This window comes from Strigops habroptila, chromosome 16 (assembly GCF_004027225.2).
Source record: "Strigops habroptila isolate Jane chromosome 16, bStrHab1.2.pri, whole genome shotgun sequence".
NCBI classification, from domain to species: domain Eukaryota; kingdom Metazoa; phylum Chordata; class Aves; order Psittaciformes; family Psittacidae; genus Strigops; species Strigops habroptila.
The window spans coordinates 4,586,882-4,600,561 of NC_044292.2; the positions used below are offsets into that span (position 1 = coordinate 4,586,882).

The 13,680-nt window shown below is 46.2% G+C and overlaps 1 protein-coding gene across 2 annotated transcripts; it reads left to right on the forward strand.

Annotated features, from left to right (window-relative positions):
• Positions 1-1,860: 1,860 nt before the first annotated feature.
• Positions 1,861-11,746, forward strand: LOC115617422 (solute carrier family 2, facilitated glucose transporter member 5-like). 2 transcript variants are annotated; one of them, XM_030507874.1, is made up of 12 exons: positions 1,861-2,264; positions 3,800-3,898; positions 4,342-4,502; positions 5,001-5,125; positions 7,513-7,665; positions 7,748-7,873; positions 8,167-8,354; positions 8,672-8,782; positions 9,072-9,173; positions 9,571-9,646; positions 10,680-10,807; positions 11,438-11,746. In XM_030507874.1, the coding sequence occupies exons 1-12, from the start codon at positions 2,211-2,213 to the stop codon at positions 11,669-11,671; spliced, it is 1,557 nt and encodes a 518-aa protein (XP_030363734.1). In that variant the 5' UTR covers positions 1,861-2,210; the 3' UTR covers positions 11,672-11,746. The 2 variants fall into 2 exon arrangements, with proteins under 2 accessions (XP_030363734.1, XP_030363735.1); XM_030507875.1 differs by lacking the exons at positions 1,861-2,264; positions 4,342-4,502 and having other exon boundaries at positions 3,858-3,898.
• The last annotated feature ends 1,934 nt before the right edge of the window (positions 11,747-13,680 follow it).

Consider the following 13,680-nt stretch of genomic DNA (forward strand, 5'->3'; position numbering starts at 1 on the left):
CCAAAGAATCAGGGTTTCATAGGGTCCAGCTTTGAGCGCAGATTATTGGGCTGAGTCTAAATAGTTCCCTGCACACATGCATGGGAACCCTTACCATGTGGTGAACAAGCGCAGAGGAGAGAAGATACAAACCTGAGTTAATGTCTTAAGGTAAGTGCACTCCGAGTAGATGTAAGAAGCTTAATATGTGCTGTAGCTGAAGTTGAAAATGTGCTTGGACAATACCTGTAACTTTGGCTCTTTTGTTACTCGCTGTTCCTTGGGCAAGTCCAGCAGGACCTCAGCTCTTGAAGAATTTATATTCCTGCAATTGCTTTGAAAGTCCAAGGAGAAGTTCATTCACCATCCTGCCTCCCTTCATTGATCTCTTCCAAGATCGTCCATCGCCAATTACTACCTTTTGGGTGGTGTTACCAGATTCTTCCTGTGACTGGCAAATATTTAAGCTATTCTGCTGCCAAAAGCAAATATTTACTGTGGTGAAGGATTTCTGATGGCAAACATCCATGTCCTGTTCCATTTCTCCATGTGTCAAGATTATCCCTTCAAGGTCAAGGAAAGGGTTTAAAGACATGATAGAAAATTCTCCGTTCTTGTAATTACAGAGTATTAGAGTGGCTGATACTCAGTAATTACTCTGGTTATTCTGCCAAGAGCCCCCATAGGAATGATTCTGTCTTTAAAGTACAGAAACTCCATGCAAGAAATATGTCCTCTTGGCAATATCCCCATCCCTGGGGCAGAATGGCTCACTTTCCATTTTCCCTCTTCTGGCCAAAGGTCTGTGAAAGTGAGAACTAAACTAGTTGCTGAGTGAGCTATGACTTGTCCTATTTGTTTTGGGGTGCTTTGAGCAGTGTTTGAAGACACTGTGGGGAAAGCTGGGCTTGGAGTGTCTTGGTTAGTGCCAGATAGCTCCATCCTCCCAGTGGGAATGCAGAGGGAGGCAGAGGAAGATGAGTTATGGGTGAAATGAATGTTCAGTCAAATTCTGTTTAGTTAAGGTAGCATATGGTAGTGGGAACTAAGCAGCAGGAGTAATTCCTGAAAGACTCACGAGTGTTCTTGAGGTGTGATCCGCTGTCAAGATATCCCAGCAAACAGTGCCCTTGAGGATAACAAAGTGCAATAAAAGGCAAATACAATAAAAACCAAATTACAACAAATCTAAGGACCAAGTCCCACTACCCTGAAAGCACCAGGGCTCTGTTCCCCTTCCTATTTTTAGCCCGGGATGCTTACACCTGGAGGAAGGGAGGCTGCAACCAGTCAAAGAATGCATGCAAGGCACATGAACAACTGGCTGTTAAAGATCAGATGGGCCAATATTAACAAGGTTTGGCTGCAGTTTCTCCAGCTGCTGGGAGGTATCTGTGAACTTTGCATTTCTTGATAAACTCTGGAAACTTTCGTCAATTATTAACCAAGTCCTGTACTGTTCAAAGTACTCTCATAGTGCAGGGGGTTAATACTAAGCCAGCAACACGTGGCATACCTGGGATTAGAGGGAAAGGAACTGATGTGCTTTGGTGGGAAAACTGTGTTCTGTGCACTGTCAAAAACGAACCTGAGGGGAAGAACCTGTTTTCTGTGCACTGCAAAAGTGCCCTGAGCAAGTTGGTCTGTGCAAGGTAGGACAAGGAGCAGTATTTTGGCCCAAGGGCAGATGTGCAATTTAAGGCTACAGAAGGGTTAACACAGTCTGCTGTGGCCCATGGCAAACATCCTCTCTGTTGCCAGGGGCCTCACAGAATGCCCCATTTTCCATGTTATGCAGAGATTGCCAGGCAGCCTCTCCACAGCTGCAGCAGCTCTATTGCTCTAGACTTGTCTGTGTATATATAGCTGGAGGAAACAGCTCGTTTAGCTGCTTTTGCAATAAGGCTGCCCCTTCTAGTGGGGCAGAGGAGCCTGTTTCCCTGTAGCTAGGCAGCACGTCTGTTTTGAGCCAGGATCTGGCAGCAGAATATCTGACCCAGCAGTGACGGGCTTGAACGAGGAGAAAGAAAGAGAAGTCACGAGGCAGTCACGCAGAAGAAGGGAATGATCAGACAAGAGCAACAACTCACTTCAGCTGATAGAGCCTGTCATTGATTGGATGCTATCTGGAAAGTCAGAGGGGGATTGTCTGTGCAGGGCGTTCCCATCCACTGCCTGGTCTGTTTTGGCTATAAAAGCCTGTGCTCGGTGGCTGTGGTTCAAACACCAAAATGAAGTTGAAACGAGAGAAGCAGAGCTCTGACAGCAATGAAGGCTCAAAGGGGGTAAGTGTGCTGGACACTGTTCTTCAACCTGAGCCTCCCACAGCAAGATAGAGCAAGCTGTGGGAGCTCTGCAGGTAGGAGATGACCAAGATCTTTTCAGGCTGACACACGCACACTGAGCTCCCAGGGAGAGCACAGATGTGTATGTTCTTGAACCCAGTTTATCTGCAAGCGTAGTGTTGAACTGAGCCTCAAGATTCTCTCTCTGTCTGCAGCTGACTTGCCATGTAACTTCTGTGTGACTTTTCCCTTCTGTGCATGAGGTTTCTGTCCTACTTTCCGATCAGTTTTAGGCTGTGGATGCTTCTGGATGGGGGCTGCCTTTCACAGCAGCATTTTTGTGGACTCTTGCACAATGCAATGCTCGTGTGTGCCAGAGGATTTCTTAAGATGCTGAATGTGAACAATTAACACCAGTGGCTCTTTGGAGCTCCTGGGATTTGTTTAATGAGGGGAAGGCAGCCTGCTTTTCATCACCAGTGCCAGAATGTCAGCAGTCTACTAGAAAATGTAGCTGGAAGCCTCAGCTTCCTCCTGATCCTTACTCTGAGATCAACTGGGGTTGATCTTCTGCAGTGCCTTAAACCCTGCAGATCTCCCAGCTGCTGAGGAATATAGGGAATGTAAGGGGTACCAGCAGCTCTTTGGACAATATGTTCCATTAGGGAAATGACAGATCCTTCACGTAGGACCTGACTTGGGTGTTGGGACATAAAGCCTTGCAGGCATTAAGGCTAATGATGGTGACAGAAAATTATGTGTCTGAATGAAAAATGACTTTATTGATGTAGCAGCAATGAGAGCTATTAGTGAGCTACTAAAAAATCCCAAACCAGCTCAGTCAATACACTGTGGGCAGCCTGAGGACTGAATAGCAACTGAAGCATTGCAAAAAGCAAGTTGCTTGTAACCCTGAGGTCTGTGTACCACAAACATGGCCAGTGTTTGGTCCTACTCCAGGTGGCAATTTCACCCTTCTGCTTAACTGCAAAGAGCTGTTCTTATACTCCACAACCAAGCCGTCGCTGAGCTACTTGGATAAGTTCTAATTGGCTTCAGTGGCAATCGGATTAGATCCATAAAGCGCTTGATCCTGAAATGTGGGAGGCAGAACAAATGAGCAGGAAAGGGATTTTGTCACTTCATACAAAATCTCTTCTTCTTAAAGTTTCCCTGTGCCAATATCCTGTGTTATTTCACTACCCAATTTGCATGTTGGAGAAAGAATAATTGCACACAACCTTTTTCCCTGTGGGGTGGTATTCCAAGAAGGGTAACTTGACAATTACTCATCATCCAAGTGTTCCATCAATACCAGGAAAGAACAGAATGAATTACTGTAATGACTATGTGCAAATCAAGCAGAACAGAATGAGTTATAATGAGAACAACCCACTGAGCTTTCTTTACAGAGTAACATGAAGTGAAAAACACAGAAAGCAAGTTTTACGGTGTTTATTTTTACCGACTGCCATTTATGCCCAAAGCCAAACCTGCTGCTGAGGTGGTGTTTGTGTTTTCTCTCCCCCCTGCAGAAAATGACACTTCTGCTTGCAATGGTAACGCTGATATCTGCATTTGGATCTTCTTTCCAGTATGGGTACAACGTGTCTGTGATCAATTCTCCGGCCCCGGTAGGTTGGACTATGGAGTGGACGATGGCCTGGGAGTAGATTTACAAACGAAACAAGGCAGGAGGGTAACAGTAGGTTATGGGTGTTTGTGGGCAGGTGCTTGTACTTCTCCATGCTTTGGAGCTGAGAAGTGGTTCCCCAGGAAATAAGGGGGGTGTTAAGGTGTATGATGCTGCAGTTTGGACTTTATGCCTAGGAGAGACTGGGTGTGAGAAATGCCTTCCCTTCGGGAAAGCAGGCAAATCCTATAAGGCAGGATAACTTGTAGTAACAGTTACTTAGGCCAGGCTTCTCCATCCCAATCTTGCATTCATTTCCCAAGTCAGCTATTCTGGTTTTTATCAAGATGTTTGCTTAAAGCTTTATGGCAGTTGTTGTTACCTAGCTTTTAGAGCATGGAAACTTTACTCACTGTGCTAAACATGCTCTGTCTTTCATTCCAGTACATGCAAGACTTTTACAACCAAACCTTCTACAACAGGCATGGAGTGCCTATGGACAGTGGCTTCCAGACCCTGCTCTGGTCTCTTACTGTGTCCATGTTCCCTCTGGGTGGCTTTTTTGGGTCCCTCATGGTGGGGCCTCTGGTCAACAACTGTGGCCGGTACGTGACAGTGGTGTTTAAGAGCCTTCTGCAGGAGTTTCTGGGTTCAGATAAGGCTTGCCAAGCCCATCAGGAGCATGACAGTGTCACACACCTTGATTGTAAGGCAAATGGGGCAGTGATTAGCCGCTGGGCTCAGCAATACGTGTTGTCTCCCATGTGTAGAAGATCTTACATGGTTTCAATATAGTCAAGGCCATATGTTGGGCACTGAGCCAGGTAAACAGCAATGATGAAAGTCTGAGATCAGGCCCAGATTCTGCTGCTTGGGTTTCCCGAGAATCACAGAATCAACTAGGTTGGGAAAGACCTTTAAGATCATCTCAAAGCCTTCATTCACTGCAGGGAAAATGGGACAACTGCCATTTTCCCTGTGAGTAGTCTTTGGGATGGTGGTTCATGTGAGTTTTGGACACTATGGCACAGAGGGATCTCTCTGCTACAAGGGCCTTAGGAAAAAAATCAACTGAATCTGTCTCTTTTTCTATTACCTTGCAGAAAGGGCACTTTGCTGATAAGTAACCTCTTCTCTATCACTGCTGCAATCCTAATGGGAACCTCAGAGCTAGCAAAAACCTATGAAGTGATCATCTTTTCACGTGTTATCATGGGAATATATGCTGGTAAGTGGATGGTGAAGGGAGAGCAATAAATACATTCTTGGCTATGTAAAGGTCTCTTATTGTCACAAGGGGTGGTTTCACAGGTAGCACATTTTAGCCATACATCTGCATATCAGTGCTGTACTAGAATCACAGTTCTCATCTGCATGTTGCAGGGGTAGTAAAGATCTATAGCAGACAAGGGCAGAGAGACTGGAATGCAAGATGTACAGAGGAGATATGTGTCTGTAGATGCAGCTATCCTCCGCAATGAGCATCTGCTAGGCGCTGGAGCTCCAGCAGCCAGGAAACTTGCTGCTGCTGATCTCTATTATGAGCCATTTTAAAGCCTTGCTTGCCTTTTTTGTGCACACATACCCCTTTTATTTTTTTCTTTTTAATATAATTAGAAACAGAATAATTCTTCTAAATAAAAGTCATTGGAGACGATGCCAGACCCAACAATCCAGAGTTGGGACAGACTGTTCTTCCTGCAGGAGGAAAGAAACATTAAAAGGGAGAGCAAAGGGTTCTGAGCCACTGGGTTTACTGCATAGACACTGGGAAGCCAAGGAGAAAGGGGGTTGTGCTGCTGGTGTAAGTGGCTGTATTACAGCTACAGTAATATGGAACAAACCAACCCAGAAGGGGTAGCTGCCCTCCATAGCATTGTACCAAGCATGTGCAGAGCCAGGTTGATGAGTCCTATAACAGCATTTAGGCTCAGTTCATTGGCTTTGGGCTGGTTAGACTGACATTCCTCTTGGTTTGTTTATTGAATTGGGATATCCCGTAAGGATAAAAGAAGAAAACAAGAAATTGAGATAGGAAAACGATCTGTAACACCTAGCAATTGAAATTGGTGAGCTATGGCAGGAAATTCATCTACTCCAGTGGTTTTGGTTTGGCTTTTGACTCTCCTAAGCCTGGCAGCTGCTCTTAGCATGGGATCCCTGCATAAATACAAAAGGACCTGTTAAGTGCGATCTCTCTTTCTAGTAATTTATAACTGACTTTAACCTGCCAGAAGGGAGGTTGAGATGAGCTCTTGGGCAGAAGCTCTTCCCTGTGAGGGTGCTGAGGCGCTGGCACAGGGTGCCCAGAGAAGCTGTGGCTGCCCCATCCCTGGCAGTGTTCAAGGCCAGGTTCGATGAGGCTTGGAGCTCTGGTAGGATCTAAGTGCACCTCTGCCTAGCAAAAGGGCAGCTCTAGTGCTGGCAGCACTGCTGTGTGCAAGGCCCCTTTTGGCAGGGCTTGATCAGCATTGGTCTGAGCAGTCAGAAAGCCACTGTTATTTGAATGCAGTAGTCCATGCTGGTAGCATGATTTAATCTGGGCAACTAAAAGGCTGCTTATAATACAGACTTACACCACTGCATCTCATGAGTTTACTTTTATAATGTTTTCTAGTTCCTTAAATACTTGTTCCTATGCCTTTTGGCTTCCAGACAATAGCTTTCTAACTCCATGCTCCTGAAGGCTAGGAAGCTTAGAAATGAAAGATGAGAGATTCATGTGATCATTTGACTCCAGAACTTTGGGGTTTGCATGCCAGGATTTACAGCATAAACATGGAGCTGGCAGCTTGCTGGGGTTACTATGGGTTACAACGCAGTGTTCCTCAAAATAACCCGTGTACTATTAAATATCTCTTCCAGCATGGAACTGGTGAGAGATCTCACACCAGCAAAGCTCTCTGCAAAGTGTTACCAAGCAATTAAAGGAGTAGTGAATTTACAAAGGCCAGCAAGAAGGCGCATCCTTCCACCCTTACATTAGCTTGTCTGGGTATTGATTTCTTTGCTTGTTTTAGGGGAAGTATGAATCTCTCCCATACACGTTGAGGGAGTGAGCACCTCTGGAGCAGCACACAGTATTCTTTGCACGTATCGTGTTGAAGGACTTGGCAGGCCCTGCTTAGATAAAGCTATTTTTATGAAGATGAACACTGAGAGCCCCCATATCACCCACCAGCTCTGCAGGCAGGACAGGCTACTGCTGCCTTCTCAGGCTCCTCAAATGCTTTGCTGCTGAGCATTTAAGCTAGAGCCTCACAGCACCAAGTAGTGATTTGCTTTGAAGGTGGGCAGGTTGCACTCCCAAAGCCAGAGTTTCTGAGGGTACCAGATTCAGTGATGGGTTTTGTACCTCTCCATGTACTGAGCGAACCAATGCCATGTGATTTTTGTCCTGTCTTCCACTGAAGAGTGAGGAAAACACACACAGCTTATTCACTGGCCAGAAGATGACACTAAATCTTCAGCTGAAGCAGAAGGGCTTGAGTGTGAGGTTTCCCACTGTGGTCCAGCAGGGATCACTTTGGTCTCACATAGGAAAAAGGTATCTTAGTGAATATGGTGAGTGTGCTGGCACCAGGCAGCTGCATGTCTAATGTTGTTCTCTACCAGGTCTGGCTTCCAACGTGGTTCCCATGTTCCTTGGAGAAATGTCCCCAAAAAACCTGAGAGGTGCAATTGGGGTCGTTCCCCAGCTCTTCATCACCATTGGGATCCTTATAGCTCAGATCCTTGGTCTCAACAGCATCCTTGGGAATGCCGAAGGTAAACTCCTGGCTCGGGACTTTCTTGTGGACCCCACAGAGGGAAGATGTCTCATAGCTGTCATCTTATCTCACTGTTACAGGCTGGCCCGTGCTGCTGGGGCTCACTGGGATCCCATCACTAATTCAGCTCCTTACATTGCCCTTTTTCCCTGAGAGTCCCAGATATTTGCTGATACAAAAGGGGAATGAAGAGCAAGCACGACGAGGTACAGTATCATCCTTTAGTGGAAGGGGGGGGTGGAATGGCATAGATCTGTGGGACATGACTGACAGCAGAAAAAAGTGATGCAAGCGAGTATGAAAAACTCCACTGGCATGTTGCTGGTGGATTGAATTCCTGCAACATTGCTCCTTTCTTTACATATGTGAATCCCTGAGTTCCCACCATGGAAGCACTACTGCCCATGGTAGGAACAGTGTTCTGTCTTCATCTGAAGCAGGAGAGCTCGCTGTAGACCTGCTCTCTGAGGTCCATAACTCACCTTCCTCTCCCAACTAGCTCTGCAGAAGCTGAGAGGCCAGGATGATGTGGATAATGAGATACAAGAAATGCGCCAAGAAGACCGGTCAGAAAAGGAAGAAGGACAGTTCTCTGTATTCAGCCTGTGCACCTTCAGAGGCTTGAGATGGCAGCTCATCTCCATCATTGTCATGATGATGGGCCAGCAGCTTTCGGGGATCAATGCGGTGAGTGGGAAGCCACATGGGAAAGGCCAGGGGGGTGAGTAATAAAGGGATGGGGCTTTACAGTGGATGATGTGGGCCAGTGCTGACCCAAACCCAGCACACACAAGTACTAGATACAGTTAATCTGTCCTGTTAAGGGTAGTTTGGACATTTTAAAGTAAAGTGCCTGTGCCAGGATCCAAACACCAATGTCCAGAAATGAAAGAATTCAGTTCTCAGGCTCCTGTGCACCAGTTCCAGGGTGCAAAAGCAGCCAAAATGGGATTCTCATGTTCTGCCTTTGGCCCCATGTAAACACAGCTCTGGTTTTGCTGCAGGTCTTCTACTACGCAGACAGAATCTTCCTGTCGGCAGGAGTGGATGACAACAATGTTCAGTATGTCACTGTGTCAATAGGTGCCATCAACGTCGTCATGACCTTGCTTGCTGTAAGTTTCTATTAGGGCTTGTCGAGTTCTGGCTTGCCCAGTCTCTTCTGTCTCTCACTGGTTAAATTGGGTTACGTTATTTACACATACTGTGAGCTGCTTGGCACAATAGATGCCCTGGAGTGGCCGTAGGTTGAAGGCAGCTACATTAACCAAAGTGACTGACCATCAGCAGATGGTGGAAATGTCACTGAATTTCTTAAAAGACAAAGATTATCTCAATAAGTTTTGCTGGAATGAGTTCTGTGCCCCACGTGCCTGGTCTCTCACTCTCTTCTGTCTCTTTCAGGTTTTCATTGTGGAATCCTTGGGAAGGAGAATCCTCCTCCTTGCTGGCTTTGGATTGTGCTGTGCCTCCTGTGCAGTGTTAACTTTGGCCCTCAATCTCCAGGTGTGTAGCTGGATGGCTCAGGTGATCTTGTCTGTGCATTTCTGGACTGCCCAGGGAACCATTGGTATATGCTGAAGTTGCTTCTACACCCTGGGAGGGAAGGGATGATAGGAAAGGTCTCTGTACTTGTATATCTACCTAAATTAAAGCCAGGAAAAGCTATAATTCTGCTTGTCTGAATGCTGCACATCATGTTCATAATACCTGTTGCATCCATTTGTTGGAAGCAAGGATCATACCCAGGCTATGATTTTTGTGGCTACGTGTGGACATATCTGGCAATGGAGGGTGATGCTGGCTTTAGAACCCCTTCAGATCTTACTACAAATAGTGCTTTGAATGTGTTGGTGATGCTCAGATGGGGACCACATGTAATCTGTGATTAAATTCTTCACAGACCACTGTCTCATGGATGTCTTACCTCAGCATAGTGTGTGTCATTGTTTACATCATTGGACATGCCATTGGAGCAAGTAAGTATGCACAGTCCTGTCCTGTCTCCTCCACAACCTGGGAAAGCCAAGTGTTATGTTCAATTTCAAACCAAAAGCTTTGTGGAGCTAATCCAAGGAGATAGAATTTCTTCTCTGTGTGGCCATGCACTGTGTGGGTTGTCAGCTAGGCTTATTTATGTTCCAGTGAGAAGCTGGCTGTGTCTGTGAGGCAGGGGAGCATCTGGCTGTCAAGAAAAGAGCAAAGGCACAATTGTGCTTGTGCCTGATATTCCCCAAGTAAGACCAGGAGCAAAACTATGCTGAGCTAGTGAGCCCTACCAGCTGGGCAGGGATGTGGCATGCTTGCATCTGTGGGCAACACATCAAATTAGAAGCCATTCAAATTATACACGTGACCCTGCAGATGACTTTGCAGAAAGGAGATGTGCAGATAAATGTGGGTATCGGGAAGGCTTTGTCCTGACTCTGCTTCTCAGCATGGTGGAGTTATCTGGCTAGCTTGGAAAGCCCTGCCAGCCTCTGCCTGGATGCAGCAACGTGGTATTGAAACTCCTGTAGAGGTTTTACTAGCAGATGGAATTGCGTACAACCTTTCCTTCTCCATTTATGCCACCAGGCAGATTCAAGCACTGAGGGCAGGGACATTGCTGGAGGGGGAATACCAGGTCTTTGGGACCTGTGGCCTCACCCTGTTAATGAGAACAGTCTGTTTCTTGCTCAAAGAGCAAGTCTTTCTTAGTTGCTGCTCATGGGGTGCTCTCTGGAGAGACAGTTTGTGTTTATCAATCTTATTTTACAACTTATGCTGGAGATGGGTTCATGGCTGAGGTGCAGCCATAAGAGAGAAGAGGTTGGTTGCTGTGTGTGAATTTAGGCAAGTCGTTTAAATGCCCTGTATTTCCTTCATTTAATCCCTTATTTGATGTATTGGGTGTTTCTAAACACTAGTAGTTTAGAAACTATTGCCTGCCACTGAGATGAACAGTGTAATCTGGGAATTCAGAGTAGGGGAATTGCCTTTGGGATTTCCAAACGTGCAACTATCTTCCAGGTCCAATTCCCTTTGTGCTGATCACCGAGATGTTCCTGCAGTCATCCCGGCCTGCAGCGTTCATGGTGGGTGGGTCTGTGCACTGGCTGTGCAACTTCACTGTGGGGCTTGTGTTCCTCTACATGGAGGTAAGATGCAATCACACAACAGGGCAAGACTTCAGCTTAAAATTACTATCTTCACCCCTGTGTTCCTACAGAGAGCCCTTTAATCCTGAGAGCCATAATTGCCCTAGTTGGTTCCCAGTACCTGTATGCAGGATTATATATTAAGGACAATAAAGTGATGTTAGTCAGCATTTCCTTATCACATCTCTCTGTTGCACATGGTTTAAAAGAAAGCAATTACTTTTCCACGTGGGTGCCAGATATGGAATTCAGGAGCATGGACCAGATTGCAAATTCCCAATCCTAGCTTTTGCTCTCTAGGTCAGTGTTTCAAACTGATCCTCACCAACTGCAACTGCTGCAGTTGGTGATCTTAGCTTGGGCAAAGAGTGAGCTTAGTTTGATTTCTGTAACAGACCCTCACCCGCCTTTTCCAGTAAACCAGTGGTAGTTTCCAATAAATCCATGGTGGTGGTAAGAGAAGACAATCTAGAACCACCCCTAACTTCTAGTTGTTCAACTTAAAATATGTGCACATCACTGTGGCTGCTTTTTTGATAGCTATTTCAGGGTTCAGCATGTCTAAAGCATGTAAAGTGCATAACTGGAGTGTTCTCCTGATCCCTGCTCTGTCTTCTTTTACTGCACTAGGCTGGACTGGGGCCCTACAGCTTCCTCATCTTCTGTGCCATCTGCCTCGCCTCTATGGTTTACATCTTCTTCATTGTTCCTGAGACTAAGAACAAAACCTTCGTGGAAATCAACAGGATCATGGCCAAGAGGAACAAGGTGGAAATTCAGGAAGACAAAGAAGAGCTTAAGGATTTCCAGGCTGTCCCAGGTGGACAGGCAGAGAAGAAGGAAATCTCCAGCCATGAGCTGTGACCCAGCCCAGTGTTTGGCCCAGACATTTTCCAGGATCTATTCAGTGGGAGAACAAATACATGGATTATTTTTTGATACTGATCTTCATTCAGACCTTCTGCAAGATTTCCACAGCAGGAGTTTCTAAATAAGCCATTGCGTCTTGAGAATGTTCTCATTGTGAGTAATCCAACCCAAACCATGGAATGGTTTGGTTGGAAGGGACCTTAAAGCTCATCCATTTCCAACCCCCTGCCACGGGCAGGGACACCTTCCACTAGAGCAGGTTGCTCCAAGCCCCTGTGTCCAACCTGGCCTTGAACACTGCCAGGGATGGGGCAGCCACAGCTTCTCTGGGCACCCTGTGCCAGCGCCTCAGCACCCTCACAGGGAAGAACTTCTGCCTCAGAGCTCATCTCAGTCTCCCCTCTGGCAGGTTAAAGCCATTCCCCTTGGCCTGTCCCTACAGGCCCTTGTCCAAAGCCCCTCTCCAGGTTTCTTGTAGCCCCTTTAGGCACGGGAGCTGCTCTAAGGTCTCCCCTTCAGGAGCCTTCTCTTCTCCAGGCTGCCCCAGCCCAGCTCTCTCAGCCTGGCTCCAGAGCAGAGCTGCTCCAGCCCTCAGAGCATCTGTGTGGCCTCCTCTGGACTTGCTCCAACAGGTCCATTAGCAAGACCATTCTGCTTCATGGCACAGCCACCACCAAGGCAAATTACCCACTGAGAGTATTTGTCACATGGAAAGGGCAGTATCCTCAGCCAGCTTAGCTTCTGTGATCAAATAACCTGTGTCATAAGGTGATGTATGTTCCTGATGTTGTGACACAAGCCAGAACTTGGACTGGATTTTGGTCAGATATGTGCAAGGAGTGCACTATATTCCTCTGAGGAACTGCCAGGCCTTTGCTCTGGGGTGGAGAAAGTGTCGGTTCTTCTCAGGTACTTTGTTAGATGGGCTGGTAATGGTATTTATCCTGTCAACACTTCTATGTGCTTCAAAGGACCACTACATTGGAAATGCATATCACTATAGCCTCACACCCACCCTGCTCACCCAACTCCCTCCTTCAAATCAAACCTAGTCCTCAGCTGTTGCTGATGAGTCCTTCCAAAGCCTTATTCTTGAGTTTAGGAGTCATCCGCCTGGCTGGTGCATATTCAGGACCAATTTATACCCATTTGTTCCAGTGGCACTCTAGTTTTTGAGCTATGTAGCTCAATTCACTCCCTCGTGTTTACACTTCAGTTGCCAAAGTGATATTCCCTCTCTTAATCCTTTCATAACCCCTATATCACTACTCTGTATGCATGAGTCAGCTGAAGCTCAGTCAGCCCCACAAATAGATGCCATTGAACTTAGGAAGAACCTCCCTGCTGCATAGCAGGAGTCGAATTCAGGTTGATTCCTGTGCAGCGGGCTACAGGTTGGAGCCTGTGTTTGCAAACAGGCCCAGGCTTGTCTTTAGCTTCTCACATTGAGTTGCTTAAATCTAGTTTTTGAAATAACTCGGCTCTCAGGTACTTGAAACCACTTGAAAAAGTCTTCAGGTGGTTTGAAGCTTGGTCATTCTGCTGGTTTGTGGTTGTGTTCCCTAGGGGCACCATTCCACCTGAAGGCTAAACTGATTTGGAAAAGCTTTGAGTCTAAGGACTAGTGCTGACTCTCAGAAGAAAGTAAAGTGCACACTGATAAAAACTGAGGGTTTCTTGAAGTATTTTACTTTAAGGGGATTTGGGGTTAATTGGGGCATAATTTAACATGGGAAATTAACTGTTATGTGAGACTGATGCCCTCTGTTTTGAAAAAAGCTGAATTGTTAAACAGCCCAGCATGGATTTTGTGTGGTTGATGGAAAGTCCTTCACATGATTCACTTAGAAAATGAGTTTTATACCTGCCCTCAAACTTGTGATGTATTCATGCTGAAGAAGCTGTTACCATGCTCTGTCTCTACATCCATTTACAGAAAAGAAGGCATGCCACTGAACAAAGCTCAGTGACTGCAGGAGCCACATTCTGTCCTGCAAGACCTT

Excerpts from the sequence above, each read along its gene's own strand:
- LOC115617422 (XM_030507874.1), top strand. The coding sequence starts at position 2,211 with ATGAAGTTGAAACGAGAGAAGCAGAGCTCTGACAGCAATGAAGGCTCA. Across the intron at positions 3,899-4,341 it reads TGATCAATTCTCCGGCCCCG|TACATGCAAGACTTTTACAA; the intron begins GTAGGTTGGACT and ends CTTTCATTCCAG. Across the intron at positions 5,126-7,512 it reads TATCATGGGAATATATGCTG|GTCTGGCTTCCAACGTGGTT; the intron begins GTAAGTGGATGG and ends GTTCTCTACCAG.